This window comes from Pelobates fuscus, chromosome 2, assembly GCF_036172605.1.
Source record: "Pelobates fuscus isolate aPelFus1 chromosome 2, aPelFus1.pri, whole genome shotgun sequence".
In the NCBI taxonomy this organism is placed as follows: Eukaryota; Metazoa; Chordata; class Amphibia; order Anura; family Pelobatidae; genus Pelobates; species Pelobates fuscus.
The window spans coordinates 123,955,369-123,981,251 of record NC_086318.1 but is presented as its reverse complement, the minus strand read 5'-3'; the positions used below and the strand labels follow the sequence as shown (position 1 = coordinate 123,981,251).

The window sequence follows — 25,883 nt, the reverse complement described above, 5'->3', positions numbered from 1 at the left end:
ACACATACTGCTGAGCTTTTAGAATGCTTTACAGTTGTAATATTTGATTGATTATGGTGTAGAGTCAGACACACATAATAAAGGACACTTCCAAATAACATTCTAACATGACATCATATATGACAGCCAACACCACATGCAATGACGTATAACAATGTGCATGAAGGAAGTCTTAACCTTGTGTCCTTGCAAATGTGTATTAATGCCACATTTAAATATCAGTATGCGAGAAAATGTAAGCAAATATTCAAATAATCAAAGCATCGATAATGTGCACTGTAAAAAGATCTGCCATGCTGCACAAGTGTTCTTCTGAACTTATTATATGAACCGATCATTTCACTGCTCAGGCACTCTGTGCTTGGAAGTGTTTGCAATAATTTTATAGGGACAGCAACAAGCAACCTCCCACATCCTGTCTGCGGGACTAAAATACATCTGACTAAGAGACAGTGAGAAGTGCGTTATTCATCCTCCCCCAAGTTCTAGGGTTGCCAGCTGGCCGGTATTTTACTGGTACAGTCAGTATTTGAGCCTGCCTGGTCGGTATTGCAAAAATACCAGCAATACAAAAGCCAGTGTTCTAGCAGAAGTCTGGAACTAGTCAGAAATTTAGACCCACGTCAGGTCCGCTGACGCAAGATGGTCAGATTCCTGACGGGTCCAAAAATCTGATGCAGGCTGGGAGAATGCGCGAGACCACCGCGTCATCGGGAGTGGTTAACAGCTCTAGGTGTAACCCCTCCTCAACAAGGTTCTGCAAGGTAAGTAAAGCTAGTGTCACACTCACATTATAGTTAGGGCATTCACTTAAGCACATGGACATGGGACATTTAAGATGGTTAAAATTAACCACTCTCACTCCTCCTTACTCTAACCCTAGGAGTAACATTAATCTTAGACATTTTTAATTTAATGTTTTTTCCTAGGTGTCCCTAATCTCTAAATTACAAATTACTCCCTAAAGCTAACCCTAATTTTAACCCTAAATGTACCATGTGCCTATGCTTTAGTGAATGACCTAACTACACAGGCTTAGGACCAGGTGGGATGGGGGGGCGCATCTCCCCAGGTAATCATGCGACTGACAAGTGATGTTTGCCGCCGCCTCAACCAGCGCCCACAGGCTGCGTGCAGTTCCATGAGGGAACCGCACGCACTGTACACTGGAAGGGGAAGCATTGGGTGCAATGTGACTTCCCTGCGCTCAGTCTGACACTGCACCCGCCGTCCAGAGGTCCCGCTCCCCTGCTATGTGTAGTAAAACACTCAGACGCCGGCTCTGGAAAAAAAACAGCTGCCTGCCAGATGCAGTCGCACATGATGGTGGCTTTTTTCAATGCTTCTCAATGAGCTCTAGTACTGCTCATTGAGAAGGGGATAAGGCAGGCGTGCTCTGTCGGGCTAACAGAAGCAGAAGAAAACTACTAGGTTTCTTCTTTAAACTGTGAAATGTAGTGAATTGAAATATTAAATTGTAAATTATAAAGAAATAATGGATTAGATTCAATTCTCCCATTCAGTCTAGGCATAGCTTGGCTATTTGAACTACATTTTACATTTCATTAGTTTTTGTGTTTAGTGAATAAACCCCTGTGTATTTGTATATATTGCCTGTGATGCAGACAGCCTATTGCTGGGTTAATTGAATGACCACACAGAAGCAGTCCAATCTCCTCAAACTGCAGAGCAATCCATCTACACAGCAGAATCAAACTGTTAATGGTTTTATTTATTTATTATTTTTGCTTTAAAGCATTTTCCCTTTCCAAATGTATTTTTCTACTCTTATGTTACTCCTTGTGATTTACATACTGTGATGTCATGCATGTATAATTAAGTATGCAAATTGGTACAGCCAGAATTTATTTCCCTAACCAAGGTGACATCCCTGGCCCCAACTCCCTAAAAATGATTTAGGTTGGGATCTTTGTGACTTAACGTATTTTCAGACGATAATGTAATATAACGATAAGACATGCTGCAGTCTTCTTTAATGAACTGATCTGCACTACAGTGAAAAGTAAAGGGACACAATAGTACTAGGAATACAAAGTTGTGCCCCCCCCCCGTCCTCTCACTCACTCTAAGGATTAAAAAAAAAAAAAAACACCTTACTGTACTTACCTGACTCCAGCACTGATCTCCCTCAGCGCTGGGTTGGCGTTTCGCCTCCTCCAGCGTCACCCGACAAAGGGTGGGGGGGTTGGCTAATGTGCATTTGCTGTGAATGTCACGAGTGCTTTGGCCCTCCCCATAGGAAAGCATTGCAGCAATGCTTTCTTATGGGGATTTGACGGACACTCGATGTCCTAATGCAGATCGTGAGGACGTCCAGTGTCAGGCGACCAAACTGCAAAAATTAACATTGTAGGGTTAAGGGACAGGGGACATTGCACCCAGAGCCTCCTGTGCCTTTAAACCACTACATACAATCATTACAGGGAGCAAAAGACACAGAATCTAGTTAGTAGAGTCAAGAGTAATAAGTGGTAGGATACTTAAAATGTATAGCTAACAAGAATCTCTTACTTACTAAATTATTATAGATGTTTTACTTTTTTACAAGGCTTAATAAGAGGAGATGCCAACACTAGAAGGAATCAGCAAAAATGGGTTAAAATGTAACACTTACCTGGCCCCCTGAAAAATAAATTTTTCTATACATCCTATAAAATGGAAAGTCCAGCAAGTTCTGGCCTCCTGGGCAGAAATGTTGTCTTTGACAACAATTTCATATTTTCAGTGTTCCCAAGTGTGTGAAATGGGTGAGTTATATTACAAGCATCCAGCAATAGACCTATTTTTTTTTTTTTTTTTTAAACTGTAAGTCAGAGGCTCTGCCTTTAATATAAGGTTTATTTGCTCTGAGGCTTTACTGTCCCTTTGATGGATCACACTCTGATGTTTGAGGATATTCTTGGCTCAGTTTAGGGTTTTTACAGAAAAGGTATGAGTTTGCCTGAGATATAACCAGAGACAAAACTGTCTTACCAGCAGACAGCCTTATGTACCTGGTTAAGTAAAAAAACAAAATAAAAACACAAAGTGAACCAACACGTCTGGAAAGCACACATTTAATTTGATCAAAAGACTTACTGAAAATGTGAACATGTACCATTTTATTTCTTAATTTCTATAAAACAAAATTACAGAACAAGTTTTCTTGATGTGAAAAATACAAATTGGTACATTACTTGGTACCATCCTGAGTAAATGTCCCTTATTTCCAGAAACATTATTTTGGTTTAACCCCTTAAGGACACATGACGTGTGTGACATGTCATGATTCCCTTTTATTCCAGAAGTTTGGTCCTTAAGGGGTTAAAGGAATACTATAGTCACCAAAAGAACTTTACCTTAATGAAGCAATTTTGGTGTATAGATCATGTCACTGCAGTCTCACTGTTCAATTATCTGCCATTTAGCAGTAAAATATCTGTGTTAATGCAGTCCTAGTCACACCTCCTTGCATGTGACCTACATGGCCTTCCTAAAAACCTCCTATAAAGAAAGAGCTAATGTTTAAATTTCCTTTATTGCACAATCTGTCTACTTTAGAGATTATTTTTTTGTATCTCCTGCTCTGTCATTAGCCTGCTAAACCATGCAGGAGCCTCCTATATCTGATTAAAGGTCATTTTAAAAGAAGGAGATACAAACTTCTCAAGTAAAACTGCATGGACATGATCTATACACCCAAACTGCTTCATTACTCCAAAGTTGTTTCAAATGCCTGTGGTAAAACTTTGATGGAAGTTGCACTACTATATATGAGCCACATTTCATTTACACTTTATAACTACAATGTTTTATTGTTTGTTTTATTTAACCCCTTAAGGACCAAACTTCTGGAATAAAAGGGAATCATGACATGCCAGACATGTCATGTGTCCTTAAGGGGTTAAAGTAAAGTTTTATATATATCATGTTCTGTCCTTTTTTTTTTTTATTGTTTTTTTAATAGCTTGTGCTGAAGACAGTATAATCCACATCTCTTTGATAACTGTACACGGTCAGTGAGTTGGCCACCCCTCCCAAAGACATCTGTTTATACGCTCAGCAGGATGTAATCTGTATAGCAAGATTTAGCTCTCTGTTTACCAGCAAAATAGAGTTCTAAACACAAGTTAAAAGAACACATTTTCAATATTAGAAATCAAACTTGACAGCTATTATGCTTTAAATGTTTTTGATGTAACAGATTGTACTTACTGTTAAACATTGTTGTGGAATGCCCCTCTAATTTGGAAAATATTGTGATATATGATGGTGATAAATATTTTTGGAGACAGGTGGCAACGTGGAATACAGGTAAGACTCACAAGGCTTTATTTTTTTTTTTATACTCTGATTATGTAAGTCAACGATTCTTAACTTCTGGACCAGGACAATAAATGCAATCACAGTGTCAATCATTGTGTCTCCTTGTGATGGAATAAATACATATTAATCAGGCACCAGCCAAGTGCCCACAATATTATTATTGGTATTTATATAGCGCCAACTTATTCTGCACTGCTTTACAATATTGTGAAAGAGGGAAATTTAACAATAACTGAGACAATTACAAAATGATAAAGGAACAATAGGAACGAGCTTACAGTCTAAATGAGTGTAGTATAAAGACACAATAAGAAGTACTGCAAGGGGGTAGCAAACAAGGTGGAAAAGTAGCAGAACTGGAGGTGACAGTGGAGTATGGTTCTTTAGGAGAAAGCAAGAGACAGATTTGTGATATAGAACTTACTCTGGGAGGCCATAAGCATTAAAAGAGATGGGTTTTGAAGACCTTCTTAAACAATTGAAGACTAGGGGAGAGTCTGATGGGAGTGGGCAGGCTGCTCCAAAGAAAAGGAATAGCCCGTGACAAGTCCTGCAAGTGTGAATTAGCAGTGAGGACAGGAAAAGGTCACCGGCAGAGCGGAGAGACCGAGAAGGGGCATATCTACGAATCAGTGAGGAAATGTAATAGGGGCTAGAGTTGTTTAGGATTTTATGGGTAAGGGTTAGTATTTTGAATTGAATCCTATAGCATACAGGATGCCAACAGAGGGGTGAGGTATGAGAGGAGCGACAGGAGCAAAATATCAGCCGGGTGGTAGTATTTGTGAAGAAAAGAGACCTCAGCTGACCTTTTCTTCTATTTTGTGTGTATTTAATTTCCCTTTTCTGCCTATAGTGGATTATTCGTTCGGCAGTTTGCAACTACCGAACCACGACCTCCCTCCTTGCTTGTTGTGATCTGAAGCACCGACAATTAAGTGTTCCCTGGGTGGCCGCTGTTCGTATAGCCGAACGCCACGAGGAAAAGAAAACGGGCCATCTTGTTCGCACGAGGCGAGTCAGCGGGACTTGGTCGTCGAGTGTCTGGAACTAAAATCGGACACTCGACCGTGCGAAGTACCGCTGAAAACTACCGAACGGCCGGTTCTCCCACTTGCCGAACACCCAGAAGAGCGGCATTCGGTAGTTATGTTCGTATGAACCAGGGGAACAATCGCTCCTATGAGCCAGGAGGGTATTTTCGGTATTTTGACCGCTTTCGCCTTTTTCCCCAATTGACCGACCCCACACACTGAATTCGTGGAACTGTTTTGGGCAGGAGCCTCGTGTGTGGTCGGTAAACTAAGACTTCCACACTTTTTAAGAACCCCTGAACCGATCTGGGTGAAATTTGGATATGTTTGCCTCCCAGATCGGGGCTATCAGGGGATATGTATTTTGTGGGGATACCTTGTGGGGAAAGGGGTGTTCCAATGTTTGGGTAAAATGTGAGCCCTCTGCCTGGAGATAATTGATTTAACCTTTAACTTATCTCACTATCTTCCAGGCAGAGGAAGGGCGTGTATTAAGAAAATACTGTACAGTGATTGGTGATATGTTTGTTTGTTTTGGGAGGTCCTCTTGCATGAGGATCCCCATAAAAGCCAGCCTGTTTCAATAAAGCTTTAGTTCTGTTACACCCTTCATGAAGTCTTGGCACATGTTTGGGGAAAGGATACTCTAACTACTGGGAAGGATTGTCGGGAAGCTGTATTCATCTCTACCCCCTGCTGGAGCTATGATCACTTATACTCAGCAGCTGGAAAAGGAACAAGGGACCGCAGCACCATCACCCCTGCAGGTCTTAACAGTATTCATTATAGATTGTAGCGGGGCAGTACGGCTTCTGGAGAGACCAACTAGGAGAGAATTACAGTAACCCATACTAGAAATGACTAGATACCAATAGGTTGGCTACTGAAACAGCATAAATGTTGCTATGAAAAAAAAATTATGAATGGGTCACTGGGTATATTAAATTTAAGAATGGCTTGCCAAACCAATAACAATAATGAAATAGTTGGAGAACGAGTGTAATTTTTTAAATGTCCATTTTTCACAAACATTTTTCACAGAATACCAAGTATAGTCAGTATTTTAACCGTAACGCGGATATGCAAATTACCTTGAACAACAGTACCACTGTTTGAAAAAAAACAAACACCATTCAAAGGTTACTACAAGCACCATAACAACTTTAGTGATTCAAAGCAGTCATGGTGCCTGGAGCCTGTATGCAGCATTTTGCTATGAAACACAGTGCATACAGAGATTACCCATTAATCCCTTTGCTGCCGAAGGGGACATTAACCAGCCTAGAACAAGCGTTTCTATGCACAGAATATCATTCATTGGCCTAGAGCAGTCAGCTAACGCGGTCAGCCAATTAATGGGTGACTGGATCCTCATCTAGCAATTCTGCAGAAGATGGATTCAAGTCACTGGCCATACAGGACTCTCGGTGCCCGACTGGTACCGATGTAAAAGGGCAAGACATTTGAAAAAGGTTTGCTTCATTACTGAGGAACATGGCAAGGGTAGTACATAGGTCATAACCAACAGCGGGCTTTATTTAACAGTGTTATCATTAAATTGGACCTGTCACTTGGCTGTTTTTAACTGTCAGCTGCTTGCATTAAAATATTTATATTTTAAAATATACTTAAAGTAGGGAATATTATTAACATATTAACTAATGAGCCAACCATTGACGTAAATTTGTAATTCTAAGTATCTACAAAGGAGGTCCCTGCTAGATTCAGGCATCTATCGGGACTTCCTGTGCAGGCAAAACTATATTATTGTGCATATGTTAGAATAGAATAGGCACAGTTTGTGGCAGCTTCTCATGTGAAGATAGCAGTATGAGAATAATAGTTCTGGTGGCAATTTCATGATAAGAACAGATTGTGATTTTTTTGTTATTGTGTATGTCAGTAAAGATGTTGCCTGAGGGCATTTTTATAGAAAATCAAAAACATACATAAGTGTCATATTTGCTAAAATGTCTTAGTTTAGGAAGGATTTTACCACATAAGTTTTATTTTAATGGAGTAGATCAGGGGTGTCAAACATGAGGCCCAAATATAAGGACCACAGGATTCTATTGCTGTGGGAACACCATACTCATATGTTGTGCTGGCACATAATAGTTGCAATGATATTAGTGAAAACTGGAGTACTCCTGCCACCTAATGCCATGAACACATGAATGTGAAAATTGAGCATTAGCCCCTTCAGTTCTTTCTCTCTCTGCACTTCCACCCTCCCTTGAGTGACTTTGGATTAATACCGCAGGGATATGAGGGAAGTCATATCCCAGTACTATCAATCTTAAAGTCCCCACACAGCAGGACGCGAAGGAGCAGGAAGAGAAATAATTAATTGAGTGATCAACGGTTCTCTTGTTTCTGCCACTACACTGCCAGGGGTGAGCCCCCATGTCTCAAGAACAAGTAAGAGAGCAGAATTATATAAAAGTTGGTTGTTGTTTTGTTTTAGTTTTTTTTTTTTTTTTTTTAAGTGATTTAACATTCATAGACTTATTTTAAATTAGAAATAAACAAGGGGAAAAGGGCTGAGAAACAGCCATACCTGGGTAGAAGATGTACTAGATACGGGAGAGATAAGAAAACACAGTATAAATACATATAGGAGACAGAAATGAAAGAGCTGAGGGTCATGTAAAAGGGGTGGGGAGCTGAGAGTGTGACTTAAGAGTAGTTTGGAAAGGACTGACAAAACAGATAAAATGGAAATAAGACATTGGAAAAAAGAGTAAAGCAGAATAAGGGAAACAGAGAAAGGGACACTACAGACATCCAGATCACTTCATCTCATAGACTGTGGTCTGGGTGCATATTACTTAATGCTTTCCTATGGGGATGCTATTTGACGCTGGACTCTGTGAGGATGTCCAACGTCAGATAAGTCCATTTACTCAGTGTAAATCGCGGAAGCGCCTCTAGTTGCTGTCAGGGAAACAGCCACTAGAGGCTGGATATACCCTATTGTGAGCATAGCAGTTTCTCTGTAACTGCTATGTTTTCAGCTGCAGGGTTAAAACTTGGGGGACCTGTCACCCAGACCACTTCATTGAGCTGAAGTAGTCTGGGTGCCTATAGTGGTCCTTGAAGCCTGCAATTTAAAACATTGCAGTTTTAGAGAAACTATGTAATATGTTAACACTGCCTCTAGTGGCTGTCTTTCAGACAGCCACTAGAGGCACTTCCTGCAGTTTCGTGGGGTTTGACTCTGTGAAATCATGCTGGGTGTTCTCACCCTATGCACAAGGACGTCCATCATGTTGAAAACCCCCCATAGGAAACAATTGAGTCAATGCTTTCCTATGGAGAAGGACTAATGCACGTGTAGTGCTTGTTGCGCATGCTTATCCTCATCTCTCCCCCATTGTACAGCGCTACGAAACTTGCGGGCACTATATAAATAGTACTCTCTCTAGTTGGTCTATTATTTGAAGGAGGTGTGTATATAAATAAGCAGATAGATATACAGACAAACATTTCTGTTAGAAATCAGTTGAGAACCCTGGAATAGATAAATGAAAACTACAAGACTAATATCCTACTCCTGAATACAGTTGTTTTAAGCAAATTACCCAGTTATTATATTCATTTAGTGACATTCACATCAACAAAAGAATTGGCTAAGTTCTCTCAGCCAGTTATTTTTAAACAAACTGGAGAATTACTGACGTCATACACCTGTATTTCCCCCCCCCCCCCAAAATATGCTTAATTTCAAAACCTTCATTTGGAATGCTTTTCAAGCATTCCGGAGTGGGGCATCCTGGTAAATAATGCCAATCGGGCATTATTCACAGGTTTAAAAAAAAAAAAAAAAAAGGTTTGGAGAAACCCTTTAGTAGCATTCTTCATTGACATTTAGATGTTTGAAAACAATCTTGGCTTTTCACTTAATGTTAATTTAGCACGGTTTATTGTAAATATTGGAAATTTGTGCACAGAAATCATAAGTGGGATAAAGTCATATTGACAGCCGTGAAGAAAGATGCTCGCTTTTGAACATATTTCATGTTTTTCAGACAGCAGCAAGCAGTGCACCTTGATCCTACTATGGTGTCACTCCTGGTGAATCATGCACAGGTACGTAACCTAGTCTTTGATTTCAGCACATTCTAGTCAATAAAGAAAACGAGTAGCAATGCATGCAAATACAAAATAAAATTTAAAAAAACACGCATACAAACCAGAGTATCCGTTTTACGCTTCCAATTCAGCACTACAGCAGTGTAAACCATCTGGTTTCCCTGTGGCTCAGAGGCTGTAAGGTTTGCTTGTTTTTGTTTTGTGTTTTTTAATTTACAGAATCAGTGAAGCAAACCATGATTCAGTTCACTGCCATGCTCTTTCAGTTGTGTATAGTGTTTAATAAATTTACTTAAAGGGACACTTCACTGCCACAATACAAATAAAAATCACGGTTTAGTAGATATGCCCCAAATGACACCATGCTTTTAATTATGCATATTTTCATAGGGGATTTGGCTAAAAAGCTCTTGGAAAACCTGCAGTTCTTACCTGCTGCCTCTGCAAGCTGTCCCCTACTAACCCCGCCCAGGCTTTCTGTGGCTGTCCAATCGCAGACTTCCCAATGCAGTCCAAAGATAAGTCTTTGCTAGGCAAGTGCTCTGAATAATTGCCCCCTTCAGAGTTTAGCTCCATTGAGCTAACCAAACTAGGAAGTAACAGGACAGGTTGTCTGCTTGAAAGTCAGGGGGAGTGTTATCAGGTTAATTCAAAAAAAGTGTCAGTTTCTATTGAAATCGACACATTTAGCAAAATGAATAAAAAAGGACACTTCACACAAAGCTGTTTTTTAACTAACTAAAGTGTGTTAGGGGTCTGGAGTGTCCCTTTCCTCAGGTTAAATTAATGAACGGAGTAAAAGAGGTACAGCAGTGAGGGCCACCTTCAATTTGTGAGAGCGACAAGGTCAAATTCAAATATCTACATAGTCAAAAAAATACACAGTGTATTGGTGAAAGTCATTACAGGTGCACTTTAAATGTTAGGGACTTTAATATATTCCCTGAGCTGGGCTCAGTGGCATATTGGCAAACAGACTCATAAGGTCATGTTGGTAATAATATGTAAAATAAAAGCTGCTTATCATACTCCACCAGTACAATGAAAAGATTCACTAATTAAAAAAAAAAAAAATGCTCACGTCAGCATGGTCTGGAGGAGCAATGCAAGCATTATTAGCACGTACAATACATTATACAAGGAGCCAAAAAAGAAACCTCACGAGTTTCAGACTTAGCAGCACTTACTCACTCATAGGAATACTCCGTGACATATTGGGCAAAAATAAATATAACAAAGTCTTATACAATGGAATTCTGCTTCTAGGTTACACACAGCGCTGCCAACAACACATAGAGCACCCGCATGAGAACTATATAGCACAGAGTATTTAAATGGCACTTAGCAATAGTAAGCAACACACACGCATACCCCCTTTGTCTACTCAATCCCCCTGCATGTCATACCTCTGCTCCCTCCAAGCAGGAAATAGGAAAAAGTTAATAAGCCTCAACCATATAAAAGAAATGCAGTGCTAGTGCATTGTACAATGTATAATGAATGAGTGGATAATGGGAAGAATACTACAAGTAATTACATTTGTTACACAAAGTAACCGGGCCAGATTTCACATGAGATGGTGGCTAAGTGTGTAGGTTTGCAGAGCACTAGAAGCCTTAAAATATTCCCGTCCTCTCTTTCCTTCAAGAGGTGACAGAACCAAGGAGACATTATAGATGCAAACTGGGTACTCCATAAAACCCAACAATGTTACTTTTTTTTTTTTTCCTCGCACTTTGTATAAAAGTGTGAGATAGTTTGAAATATATAAAAGAATCCTGACAGCTATCACCTTATTTAAATGTTTAGCTGCTATTCTCCTGCATAATGTCTTGTAAAGAAGACAAGATGGCTGCTCTGACTGGAATAAGGACAAGAATTTTTTTACGCATAGGTTATTTTAATAAACACACCACAATACTATTCCATGTATTTCTCCATATTCCTAATAATTGTGAATGCTGATGACAAGAATGACTATCACTAAAATCCATCTTCATTGCTTTGAAAATTATAGCCACCTTCAAACAAATAGAATAACAAAAATAACAAAATGAACAGGAGCGGGTATTTGCACTGCACTGCACAAGGCTCAATTTATGTGGTATACAAACATGTATAGGCTAGTTATCAAAGACTTTTCAGAATAATTACACTTGATGGATTTTGTTCAAAGTCATCAATCACCAACGTGTTAAACCACTTACAGAGCACAGTCAATTATTACAGTTTGAGACTTTACAGAGTAATATACCATGAACATACACAAGGAAAATGTGGTTCTCCGCAAACCCTATATGGATTTCATTTATTTGAAACGTTAAAAAAAAAAAAAAAGTTTCTTTTAGTTATACTAAACCAAAATCTCTATCTTTTGACAAATCAATACGAAAGAAAGATAGACAAACAACCCAAACCCAATCTCAACCCAAAAAGGACTTTCCAGAGCAGGTAAAATTGTGTAAATAAATATACACAGTGGAATAGGTGAATGAGGACTCTTAAGGGGAATATTGAGGATAAAAGCACTTTTTCACTTTTTCAGAAATTTATTTAATTTGTATCAAGTTTTTATTTTATATTATTAAGAAGTATTTTAGTAAATGTGCATTGTATGTAATAGCCTAAGGGGTAGATACCTGTAACATGGGGACCATTCCTCCTTGTAGGCTAACATTTTATGTTTATTACTCTAAATGCTGTGGACCAGCTTTTCTTTTCTTTTTTTCAATTATATGTGTGGTAATTATTACTGAAAAAATAAAGGGTTGGTGCACGGTATCCATGACATTTACACGATTCTTTTCATAGCATAGTTGTACATGTACACAATCAGGGCAGCAGCAGGCAATGTTCAAAGGGTGGGGTCTCTGTCCAGGGTTGCCTGTGGATACTAGGAACCCAGTTGTGGGTTTAGTCTGTGACTTCCTTTTCCCTGTTTCCCCCCACCTTGATATTTGGGGCGGGTGGAGCAGTCGTATTTAGGGTAGAGTTCCCCAGGGTGACGGGGATAGTGGACCAGTTTTTTTAAACAAACAATAATCAATGTTGTTTCTTCCCCATGAAAATAAATAACCCACTAAGTAAAACTACAATCTGGGGAAACTACATGAACTATAGTTAAAGCAATTAAATGTTTAATTAAAGGGGAAAAAATCTTTACCAACTAGCATGGATGTTGAGGTCCAGTGTTAGGGAGGAGATCTGTTCTACCAAGTGTCTTCTCTAAGTATTCCAAGCATTCTAGAGATGCATGCAGCTCCTGGCACCCATTGCTGCATTGTTAAATGTGAAACCAAAGCTTATATGACACTGGGATAAAATCTTATATCCAGGCATTCAATATTAAATGCAGCACAAAACGTATGCCTGCATGGACCCAGCTCAAGCTACAATCCCTCCACTAGACTACCAGGGGTGATCCTCAGCTACCAGGAACAGCAGCTGTAAAGCAGAGACAGTACCAAAAAAATTTTAACTGGGAACAAATACACACAATATCCAAAGGAGTCAGCCTAGCTCCATAACACGCATGATATAGATCAACGGTTCTTAATCTTTGTGGAGAGGGACCCAAATCACTTACACCGCATTAGCCAAGAGATCCATTTTTCAAGGTAAAATTAACTCAGCCAGCCATTCTTCATTGTAATATAATTAACATTAAATACATTTAGCAGAATACCTTAATTAGACTCTATATGAAGCCAGAGGGCTCTACTGGACCGAGAAAGACAATGCTGCTACAGTTAACAATGCACTGTGGCCAATTGACTCGTGCAGATTGAAATACGAGGCACAACATCCAACCTCTGGGCTTGGTACCCACTGAAATAGCATGGGGACTCAAATATGGGTGCTTACCCAAGCATTAAAAGCCAATTACATAAATTTCAAAAGCTGCATTAAAAACCATCTCAGAGGAAAAAAGAAAATATGATAATTTGAACATATCCATATTACACTAAGGCAACCAAAATAGCCTGAGTTTTATATGTGCTCATCCATCTTTTTATTTTCCATAAGGAGAATAAATTGTTTAAACTGTATTAATAACACTGGACTAAAATGATACAGCCATTCAAATTGATGGAAGCCCAAGATTTAATCTGAGATAGGTGTTTAGATAGAAGAGGAGGGGGCAGGGTAATAGCACTTTTATAGCTTGGCTGAGAGCCAAAAGCCAAAAAGCAGAAGGCGAGACATCAGGAGAACACAAATGAATGTTGCAGGGAAGAGCTGCTGGGAATATGTTGAAGAGACAAGATATTAGACAATAGGTCAAACAGAAAATGCAAACAGAAAAAAAAATAAAAAACACACACATGTTTAGTCACAAAACCAGAGCTGGAAAAACGGTTTAGCTCAGGTATATTTCAAGCTTGACCCAAAATGTACACTTTGCCTATTCATGTCATACATTTCCTAATTTAGTGAATAAACCATACACACCAAAAAAATATATTTAAAAAAACTAAAAAGGTACACAAACGTAGAGAGGATGAAAATAAAACTTTAAAGACAGAAAAGAATAAAAACAGATATGAAGGAAAAACCGTGATGAGGGATGTGTAAAGAGATACGAGATGTGCAATAGGTTGGGTTGCAATGGCAACAGAGAGGAGTAAAGTAAGGTTAAAAGATGGCTATATGAAACAGAGCAGGGCTGACTGCATTGGGAGACAGAAGAGGAGAGGGGATGGAAGCGGTAACAATAACTGGAGTGGGAGAAGAGATAAGCCTTTGAAAGGATGCTGAAAAACTACAGAGGAAAACCTTTGGAATATTCCATCCCTGAGAACCCCAATTCCTTTGTTCAGTTCCCCCATTCAAGTAGGTCTTCAATAGTTTAAAATGTAAACACTATATTCTAAAATAAAGAACATATGACCCACAACATCTGGCTGCCACGGATTAATAAGCATGGCAATCTCTCCAGTGAAATATAAGCTTTTAAATTCCTTTTGCTTGGGGCTGAGGCACAGGATTTCATGATTTTCTCAAGCTATGTGACAGTGACACACAGTCCTAATCCAACTGTAGCATACAATAAGCAGATGTCTCAAAGACTGATAGGGTGACAGGTAGGATGCTGCATTGGTTCAAAGCGTAACAGAGCAATCGTTACCCATCTTATTCTTGCACATGTGCACCTATCCAGGCATTCTGAATAAATGGGCTCATGCATTGCATCAGTTCATCGAAAAGAAGAAAGCTAAAACAATATTTTCTTATAAACTGACATGGAAAAAAAAAAATATTATATTATAAATATAAAAATAAAAATAAAGGATTAACAGCTCTATAAATTTGTATAGGCTTTCCACAACCTTGTTATTACATTAAAGGGGCATTCTAAAGACCAAAACAATTTAGCTTATTGCAGTGTTTTGGGTGTTTGAGTCTCACTGTTCAGTTCTCTGCAAAGAGTAAAATCACTTTGTTTATGCAGCCCTAGCCAAGCCTCCCCTATCTGCGACACAGCCTCCATACACATTTCCTATAAAGAAAGATCTAGTTTTTAAACTTCTTTTATTGCAGTGTGTTTCATTGAGATTTTCTCATCTCCTGTTTTGTGAATAGCCTGATAGGGCATGAAGAAGCCTCTAGTGGGATTAACATTCAGTTAAAAGAGCAGGCAATAAGAACTTCTAAAGTAGACAAGATCTGATTGAAAATGAAACCAGTCTGTTCAAGAGGCTGTGTTAGTGACAGCTTGGGAAGGTGTGGCTAGGGCTGCATAAATGGCAGAAATAGAGCATTGAGACTGCAAGGGCATGGATCTATACACCAAAACTGCTTAGTCTAGCTAATGTTACTTTGGTGTGTAATGTAACTCTTAAAAATAAAAGGCTTATTTACTAAAGTGAGACAGGAATTTAAAGTAAATTTCACATTTAAAGGCCAAAATGGGTGAACTGAATTCATAGTTGACTTGGGAGAATATTTCCAGTTGGACTATTTTGACCTTAAATTTGAAGTTTACATTTAATTTACACTTTTAACTCACTTTAGTAAATAACCCTAAAACTGTCTAATTTCTGATTTTTAATAATCTCACTCAATATACCAGAATGGCAAGCAAAACAAAAACAAAAAAAGCCTGCTTTCAGCCGCATTAGTTACAATGGAACATTAGTATTGTACATCACCAATTATGGCTCAAGTGTATCAATTCGGATTGAAATTATTACTGCCAAATCTGGCACAAAAAAAAAAAGACTTACTTTTGGCTGTATCCTCTTAGGCTGATTCTTTCTACTGAATTTCTCTTTCATTTCCTTCAAGAGAACCTTGAGCTTTTTCCCATCAGGTGATTCCAATTGCTTTGAACTCAGGTGAATATAGCAATGCCACTTGGCAGAGTCAAAACCCCAGTGACAGGTTCTCTTGTCTGGGGATCTATGAGAGTGCATGACAAATGTCTGTGTGGAGAACATCGCATAGCACTCCAAACACTGAATACAGGGGGCATCTGGTTGAGTGTAGAGGTGAGGTGCAAATAAACCCTGGCACTTTCCTAAACAATCATGTTCAACTTCAAAGGCACTACCTGTCTCTTTTAATTGCGCCAAAGAGTTTTTAGCAGGCAGCAAGCTACCATTTTGTGGGAAAGTGTGTGGCCGCAAAAGAGCATTGCATAGTCTTTGAGCATCAGTCAAGGTGATGAGTCCACAGGAGGGAGCATTAAATGGAAGGATTCCCAAAACCTTTAGTATGTGAAGCTGGTCTGAAGTGCACCTCGAACAATAAATGTACATTTCATCACAAACGATGTTAATCTGCTGAAGCGAGAAGTCCCGAAGAACTGAATTTAAGACTTGAGGAAGGCAAAGTCTTTTTTCTCCTCCCACCATAAAACATGATATTGATTCACCCTCTAGTTCAGTCTGTGTCAGCTCTGTCGAACTGTCTGATGGGATAAGAAGGGGCCCAGGGTGAAGTTGAGGAGAAGGAAGTGGCAAGAACACTGTAGGGGACATATTTTCTTGGGAAAATCGGGCAGAAAAAGCAGCAGGCCCACCTAATGAACTTCGACTGCTTAGGTTAAACTGTGCCAACGTGTGCTTGAGTCCTGGGTTTAGCTCAGAAGATGTGCAGGCTGGGACACCACTAGATTTAACACTGTCCGTGTTCTCCTCTCCACACGTATCTTTATAATCGTCTACCTCCATTTTTATTGTTATCACCTTGCTTATAACATTTGAAACATCAACAGTGAGATCCATTTCTTTAGCGACCTTTTTCAGCGGGGGACTCCCATCTTCCCCCATTTTTTAACTCTCCGCAAAAAAAAAATCAAAAAGCCACAACAAAGGGTTTGCTCAACCTTCAACTTCTAAGAGTCATCATTATGCCATTAAAGTAGAAATAATTAATTTCTAGTAATATGCACGGGATTGCATCACCACATCATGTTTGTATCCGGTTTCCTAAATTTCAGTTTGCATATAAGCCTCTTGTAAAAGAGAAAAAAATATCTGAAATGTATATGAAGTGAAGGCGTGCAATGTGTATTACAAAGTGCCCATTTACAGTTAATTATATTATGATCTCAAATGGTTTTGATAAAATGTATTATTTTTTTTGGTCACAATGTTGCTTACAAACTTGCATCCACGTAAAATATATAAATATATGTATAAAAAACAGGAGCATGTAATCCAGTGGGTAACATGAGGTTTAAATGGCGACAGTGCATGCAGCAAATGTGTTTTCGAAGAGCCAGTTAACATGAGTTACATGTAAAAGCATATCCATGGATATAACAGCACGCGGCTTCTGGTGGTATGTTACGTTTCAGTCTGCCATTTATTTATCTGCAAAAGAAAGCAAAGAAAGAAACAAAGAATATATTGATCACATTCCTTAATATTTTCAAGGTCAAATTATTCAAACATAAACCTTGAAATCTTTTCAAGATTCGATTGTACAGATATAACTAGACAAATTTTGCAATGGAAAAAAAAATAAAATACACTGCTATTTCCATCTTCCCAACTGTATGCATTAAACAATTCAGCGGTGAAAAAGGTCTTAATACATCGGTTGTAACAGAAGGTCATAACATTTCTCCTTTGAGTTAACCCTTGATTTATCCTACAATATCAAAGTCGAATGCCAAGCCTCCGTTTCTTCTATCTAACCCATGCTCTGCATCACGATGTGTACTGCATAATCGATCACTAAGATACAACATCCTTTTAATAAAAGGATGTGAACGTGACAGAGAGCTTAAACACATGTACAGTAAATACAAGGAAAAACCCAATGGTGGGAGGGGGGTCAAAAAAAAAAAAAAGAGCGGAAATCTGCCTTAATAATGTCATGTGATAATCCTTTTGTAGACTGCTAACAGTTCTCTGCAGTCCAGTCCAGCAGGCGGCTGATAACTCAGTTGGAGATGCTGATGGCATGACCCCAGAAGCTTCTTGTATCCCTGCCTGTCAGTGCAACTGTAAACATCACCCAGGACTGGGTTAGCCTCAAGGTTTTTAACCATGTGGATTCCTAAACTAAATTACATTCCCACAATGGGTACCGAATAGAATGGGCAGGAATAATCAAGATCTGGTTAGTTCTGCTTCTGCCCTGCAAAACTGGAATTAAATCAAATAAATGGGAATATAATAATTCACTTTTTCATTAGAAGTGATAAGGATGTTTGACATGAATATGAGCATTAACATGCACCTCGCACCTCACACATAAGAAAGGCTTAAGCTTCGAACAGTGTCTAAGAAAAAAAATAAATAAATGTAAAATCACTTAATAGAGTGTATTATTCAGCCACGCTGTTAAACGTTACACCTTAAATGTAATGTTCTGTTCCGAGTCCTACACATGTGTAAAATAAAGCCACATAAAGTGATTATATATAAATAGACAACTATTCACTCAAATGCTAAATTTCAAGTTGAAAGCTTTTCTTATTAATATTATCCATATCTCTAATAGGAAGTAAAACAATCAGGTCAGGATGACAACAACAAAAAGAAACTACACTTGGTGCTAAAATAGGATAAAGAATAAAACAATAACTATTGTTAAGGCAGACCTGGATATGCTTGCAGCATAATGTCATTATTAAGGCACAGAGGGAACAATGGGACAAGGGAATCCCCATTTTAATAGGCATTTAATTTCAGCAGTGGAAATCAATAACTGGCATTTTAAAAACCTAAGGTTATGTGCCTCACAAAAGGCACACATATGCATTTAACCATTTAATGTGCACAAGCTGCACAGCCTTAAATCAGTTGATGTCAGTTCACCTATTCTATGGCTCATGCCAACCACAACAATGCATGCCCATCCAATAACTAATAAAACAGCTAGTGCCCTTTATTTTCTCAGTGACACATGCAGAACCACCCAAAATGCCAGTTAATTTCCGTGTTGCCAGGGTCTGTTATCTGTAGTATAATTTATTTTCATGCCAAGACTCCCCCCACCATCCCACTGGATTATTTCCACAAAACATTGCATACCACCAGCCCTGTGCCCATACAGGGGGCACTAGCATAATAAATGTCCCTTCTCTCCTACAGAGGCTAGTGCCCTCTCCATGAGCAATGCCACAGGTGCCCTCTGGGTACCCACCTTGCTTGCCACCATTGATGAACTCATATTTCCTGGCACCACAGTAAGTGCCCACGCACACCCCCTGTGCCCATTCTCCCCCATGCCCACTGCCGCCCCCGGTAGGTGAATGTGTGCATTGCAGGTGTCTGTTGGATGGCCCCTAGTGTACCCTCCATGCCCAGCCTCGGGGGGCAATGCCAGCTCCCAGTCTGTGCCCTCCTGCCCCCAGCCCAGCAGTGGCCCCCCGGGTCCGGCGGCTGGCAGGCGGGGAGGCGCACACCATGTTTACCTTTGCGGCAGTAGTAAGGCAGCTCTTGCTCCGGTCCCGATGCTGATCTGGCTCGGTGTCAACCAGCTTCCAGCCCTCCTCCTCCTCCTGCCTCCACAGCCACGGCCCGTGACGTCACCGCTGCACACGGGCCGCCTCCCTCCTGCCGTCTGTCGGCTCTGTCTGCGGGGCTCCGGGGCGCAGGAAGCGGTGACGTCACCGAGGGGGGCGGGCTGGGCGAGGATGAGAAGGAGGGGGGGTGAGCAGAGGGCAGACGAGCCTGGTCACGTGACGTGTGTGGCTGTCTCCCAGTTAAGGTGTCGGGAAGCGCCGAGCACAGTGCCTCCATGTACTCTGTGTGTACTGCCTGCCAGACAGATCACATGATAGGAAAATAAACCATAACCCGTGTTTCTCCTTCTGACCAGGGTTATTCACTAAACAGAGAACATGGCATCTTTTGTAGGCTGGCTGGGAGTCATGGGAGTTGAGGTTCACAGCATTTTCAAGGCCTCGACCCTAAAACATCCCAACCACCGCATAGAGACAGTCATTTCCTTTTGAAGAAGTCAGTCTTAGTGAAGGTTCTTTGCTTATAGGAACATCCAAGCACTATAACCACTACAGAATGCTGTTGTAGTTATGGTGCCAGGAGTGTCCTGCCCTCCTCCTCCTCCTCCAATGCAAGTAGCCAAACTGTTTGTTCACCTCTCTGACCCAGAAGCTCCCTGTCTGAGCTAAGCTCTCTGCCTGAGTTGACCCAGAAGCTCTCTGTCTCAGCTGGTTAAATGCAGTGCTTAGCTCAGGAGAGCTAACAGTAGGAGATTGCCAAACTCACACTTCCAACTGCAGCATGGGACGTGGAGTGGTGCCCGGCGAACCCCGGGTAAGAAGTCAAACATATAGTTACATAGCTGAAAAAAGACTTACGTTCATCAAGTTCAGCCTTCCTCACATCTGTTTTTGCTGTTGATCCAAAAAAAGGCAAAAAAAACAAGTCTGAAGCGCTTCCAATTTTGCAAAAAAATAGGAAAAAAATTCCTTTTTGACCCCAAAATGGCAGTCAGATATCTCATTGGATCAAGCAAGCAGCTATTACCCCACTAATTAGAAAATATATACCCGTATGTTATGTTTTTGGAAGTATTTATCTAATTGCTGTTCAAATATCTGTATGGACTGATAAAACCACCTCTTTATGCAGAGATTTCCATATCCTTATAGTTCTTACTGTAAAAAAAAAAAAAAACCCTTTCTTTGCCTTGGATGAAATCTCCTCTCTTCCAGCCTAAATGTGTACCTTGTGTCATATGTATAGCCTTGTTTATGAATAGATTTCCAGATAGTGGTTTGTACTGGCCCTGAATATATTTGTATAATGTTATCATATCCCGCTGAGGCGCCGTTTTTCCAAACGAAAGAGATTTACATTTTTTAACCTTTCTTCGTAACTAAAATGCTCCATTCCTTTTATCAATGTTGTAGCCCGCCTCTGCACTTTTTCTAGTGCCATGATATCCTTCTTTAGAACAGGTGCCCAAAATTGCACAGCATACTTAAGGTGTGGTCTTACCAGCGATTTATAAAGAGGCAAAATTTAATTTTCATCCTTGAATTTATGCCCCTATTTATACATGACAACACCTGAATGTGAGCAGGATATTGCTTTGCTGCAGAGGGATTTGGATAGATTGGGGGACTGGGCACTGAAATGGCAGATGAAATTTAACATAGAGAAATCCAAAGTTATGCACTTCTGGGGTTAAAAATGCACAAGCAATTTGCACCCTGAATGGTAGTGAACTAGGGATAACCACACACGAGAAGGATTTGGGAATTGTTATAGACAACAAATTAGGCAGCAAAATGCAATGTCAATCTGCAGTTGCTAAGGCCAGTAAGTTTTTGTCATGTATAAATAGGGGCATAAATTCTCTGGATGAAAATATAATTTTGCCTCTTTATAAATCGCTGGTAAGACCACACCTTCTGTGTGAGACATCTGGGGGTCAAGAAGGAATATTTCCTAGTTTGTTGCAAAATTGGAAGCGCTTCAGACTAGTTTTTTTGCCTTCTTTTGGATCAACAGCAAAAACATATGTGAGGAAGGCTGAAGTTGATGGACGCAAGTCTCTTTTCAGCTATGTAACTATAATTTCCAGGCAAGGATTTTGAACCCTTTTGAAATATAGGAACGACATCTGCCTTCCTCCACTCCTCCGGTACAATACCTGAAACAAAAGAATCTTGAAAGATTAAATACAGAGGTTCACTTATTTCCCCACTTAGCTCCTTAAGTACTCGTGGGTGAATACCGTCAGGCCTCGGAGCTTTATTTACATTAATTTTCTTTAACTGCTGTAGCACATTGTCTTGAGTCATCCAATCACAAGTTATCTGCAATTTTTTTGCAGCAATCATTTGCATATCTCTTGCCATGGGATCCTCATTAATATATACCGAATAAAAATAGTTATTTAAAATTTCTGCCTTTTCCTGGTCTTCATTAACTAACAGACCCATCTCTGTTTCCAGTGTACCATCACCATTTCCCAAATGCTCCCCTACTTGAATGTTGGTCAAAAGATCAACATTGTTTGTTATAACGAGATCCAGACAAGGATCCTTTTTACTAGTTACATTGGTGGCACCAGGGCAATCCTGACACCACAAACACTACAGTGCTCTGTAGTGGTTACAGTGCTTGAAGTGTCCCTACTTATTAAATTAGCCTTTTAGATATCCATGTTTTATATCTATGCAAATAACATATTTCTGTGAGTTCTAATGCCAAGGAACTCTGTGATATGTTTATTTAGACCAAACATTTATTTCATTAAAAAGAGGAACACATATTTTATTTCCACAGTTTGTATTTTTGTCTGCCTTTCTTATTTTTGTGTTTTTAAGTTTATCCCTCATGTTATTTTATTTCCCTCTTTCGTTGGTTGTATTGGTTTTTTTTTTTGGTGTTTTTTTTCCCTATCTCTCATTTGTCCTTTGCTGGTACTCTTTAACAAAGGCTTTGCCCCCATTTCTCTTTTTATATCTCCATCCTCCTTCCCTTGCACATGCACATGACCACAGATGTACAGTGCTTATGCATAACCTCTAAATATACATAGTAACACAGACTGACTCAGTTACGTACTGACATACACACATTGACACAGACTTACACACTGACATGTATTCATCCTGACATACACACGCAGACACACTCAAATCAGCATGTATCCATTAACTGTCTGATCAATTGTTGGCCATCTGGCAGCCCATTTTATTCACAGAATAATAACACCCATCCAAAATGCCTTCTGAATGACACACTCTTCTATGGTACTGCAAACAGACAGCAGCTGTCCCACTATTACATGCAGTCTCCACTAGCTATGTAAGGTTTAAAAAAAAAAAAAAATGCTCCAAGGTCCAGAGGTTTCTGCCTTAACCATCAGTCTGACAAAATCTCCAAGATAAGAACACCAAGCTCTTGTATCTCTCTAACCCCCTCCTACACACACACACACATAGTGTCTCTGTTCACCACCCCCCACAGTGTCTACCTCCACCCCATGTGTCTCTCTCCATCTCCGACCTCCACACATGCACATAAATAGCTATCTTTTCCACCACCAACAGGCATTTATTCACCAAACAGTAAATTGTAATTAATAATAATAATAATTTTACTTATTTCAAAATTTGTGTCAAAATTATGTTTTGGAAATCTTTATAGTCATAGTTTATAAAAGCAAGACAACTAGCAGGGTGTGTAATGTAAAATCATAGGGAATGGAGAGAAATTAATTTGGTTACTTGCTGGTTACTGAATTATCTGAGATACTCATGTCATAATTGAGTTCCAATGGTTATGGTGCTAGCAGGCCAGTGGTGTGGTGATGTCCCCCGGTTCTGTGTCAGACCATTTTTAAGGTTTTCAAACTCTCCACTCACAGGATTAGCAATGTAAATGGTGTTTACAGTTGGGGGAAATTCACATACCTCTCAAGTGTCCCTATTTAGGAGGTACAGTCCCTATTTTTGACTCTAATCCCTCCGTCTTACTTTTCTATCCTAATGTCCCTCTTTTCTAGGAGCTCCATATTGTTGGTGTGTATAACAGCTATAATACAGTAATGTGCTGTTAAACTGCAATTAATGTGTTTAGAAATCAGTCTGTGTAAATAAAGTGTATTATTATTGTTCTAAATTACTTTTTAGTTGCATAAATAGTTTTTAGTAAGCCACTTAAAATTTCTAAGAACAGACCCACCCTAGGTCACAACCCCATCACCCAGCCAATCAATGCCATTCGAAACTGGACAAAATGTATTATTATTAGCATTTATAGAGCACCAACATATTCTGCAGAGCTTTATATTGCTAAATAATACTGCAGAAAATCTGGGCAATAATCCTATAGTCACTAAAACAGCTTTGGCTTAGTAAAGCTGTTTTTGTGTATAGATCGTGCCTATATCACTGTTCAATTCACTGCCATTTAGGAGTTAAGTCACTTTTATTTCTGTCTATGCAGCCCTAGCCACACCTCCCCTGGCCGTGACTGACACTGCCTGCATGAAAATCAAATGGTTTCAATTTCAAATGTTTATCTCCTGCTCTCTTAACTGAGTTTATTTACTAACAGGAGGCTCCTACACGGTCTAGTAAGCTATTAACAGAGCAGGAGATAAGAAAAACTAAATTAAACAGAAAAAAGGAAGTGTATATATTAGATGACCCTTTACAGGAAGTGTTTAGGCAGGCAGTGTAACTAACATGCAGGGAGGTGTGCCTAGGGCTATGCAAACAAAGTGATTTAACTCCTAAATAGCAGAGAATTGAGCAGTGAGACTGCAGGGGCATGATCTATACCAGGGGTAGGCAACCTTCGGCACCCCAGATGTTATGGACTTCATCCCCCATAATGCTCTTACAGCTATAGTGCTGGCAAAGTATCATGGGAGGTGTAGTCCAAAACATCTGGAGTGCCGAAGGTTGCCTATGCCTGATCTATACCCAAAAACTGCTTCATTAAGTTTTTTTGGTGACTATAGCGTCCCTTAGTTTATAGTGTAACCAAACACACAGCGTCAGATACATTGGAAAAGCCTAGTGCTTTTGTGTTGGCGTTAGTGTGAGTAACCTATTCAACACTTCAGACTTACATAGTTCAAGCTGCACATGCTAGCGCAAAGGAAAACATATTGAAAAGTCAACTAATTTTCAATCAACATCAGTATATACATATACTGTATACAAAGACAAACATGTTACAGATACATACAGTGCATTCAGAATGTATTCAGACCCCTTGCCTTGTGCTTAAATTGTTTACATATTTTTTGTTTTACATCAATATACACCTGATACCCCATAATAACAAATCACAACTAGATTTGTTTGAAAAATGTATACATTTATTAATAAATTAACTTGAAATATCACATTGACACAATTATTCAGACCGTTTGCAAGCAGGGCCGGTGCATCCATAAGACGTCACAGGCAGCAGCCTTAGGGTGCCAGAGCAGGGGGGTGCAAAAATCCTAATCCACCACAGCCCCTAACTCCCCTACCACACATCAATCCAATTATAGCCTCTATCCCCCAAGTGCAGCCCTAACCTACTTTTACACCCCGTACCCCCTCTACAGACCCTATTCCATAATTAAAGTCCCATATCATCCCCACTACAACCCCTCTCCCCTAATTACAATCCATATCACCCACACCACAATCCCTTTCCTAAATTGAAGCCATCAACCTTCTTCAGTCCCTATCCCTGCCACTACATTTTCTAACCCCCCAATTACAGCCCATACCCTCCACTACAGCCTCTAACCCTCAACATTTAGGCCCCTACTAAAGGCCCGGTGTTCACCTCTAGAGCCCCTGTGCCCCCCACCACAGCCCCCTCTCCAGCTCTTGTCCACCCCCTCTCCAGCTCTTGTCCACCCCCCTCTCCAGCTTCTGCCCACCCTCCTCTCCAGCTCCTACCCCCCTCTCCAAGTTCTGTCCCCCCTCCAGCTCCTGTATCCCCCCTCTCTGCAGCTTGTGTTTCCCCCCCCAAAGCCCCTGCATCCCCCTTTTAGCCCCTGTGTCACCCCTTATCAGATGCGTCCCTCACCACAGCCCCTTCCCCCCGTCCCCTCTCTTAGCCCATGTAACCTGATTTGCCCCCAACCACAGCCCCTGTCCACCCCTCTCAGCCCCTGGGAGAAGAAAGAGATACACAAGGGGGGTTGTAAGAGGCACACAAGTGGGTGTAAGACATAGTAAAGAGGGAATAAAATACAATAAAGAGGGTAAAAAATTCATAAGGGTGGTTACGAGACACGCATTTTTTAAAGGGGGGGGGGGCGTCAAAATGTGTCTTCGCCTGTGTAGCTAAAAATCCTTGCATCGGCCCTGTTTGCAATGACACTTGAAAATTAGCTTAGATGCATCCCATGTCTCTGAATCATCTCTGAGATATTTCTGTAGTTTGATTGGAGTCCATCTGCTGCAAATTTAATTGATTGGACATGAATTGAAAAGGCACACAGCTGTCTTTAAAATCTCTCATGGCATTA

General features: G+C 40.0%; 1 protein-coding gene across 1 annotated transcript in view; it reads right to left on the bottom strand.

Annotated features, from left to right (window-relative positions):
• Positions 1–19,402, bottom strand: part of SKIL (SKI like proto-oncogene) — a 41,213-nt gene extending 21,811 nt beyond the window's left edge. Inside the window, exons 1-2 of the mRNA XM_063441041.1 lie at positions 19,330–19,402; positions 15,683–17,275 (exon numbers count right to left, since the gene is read on the bottom strand). Coding sequence (XP_063297111.1) covers positions 15,683–16,729 — 1,047 coding nt within the window. The 5' untranslated portion in view covers positions 16,730–17,275; positions 19,330–19,402. The remainder of the gene's footprint in view (positions 1–15,682; positions 17,276–19,329) is intronic.
• Positions 19,403–25,883: the final 6,481 nt, after the last annotated feature.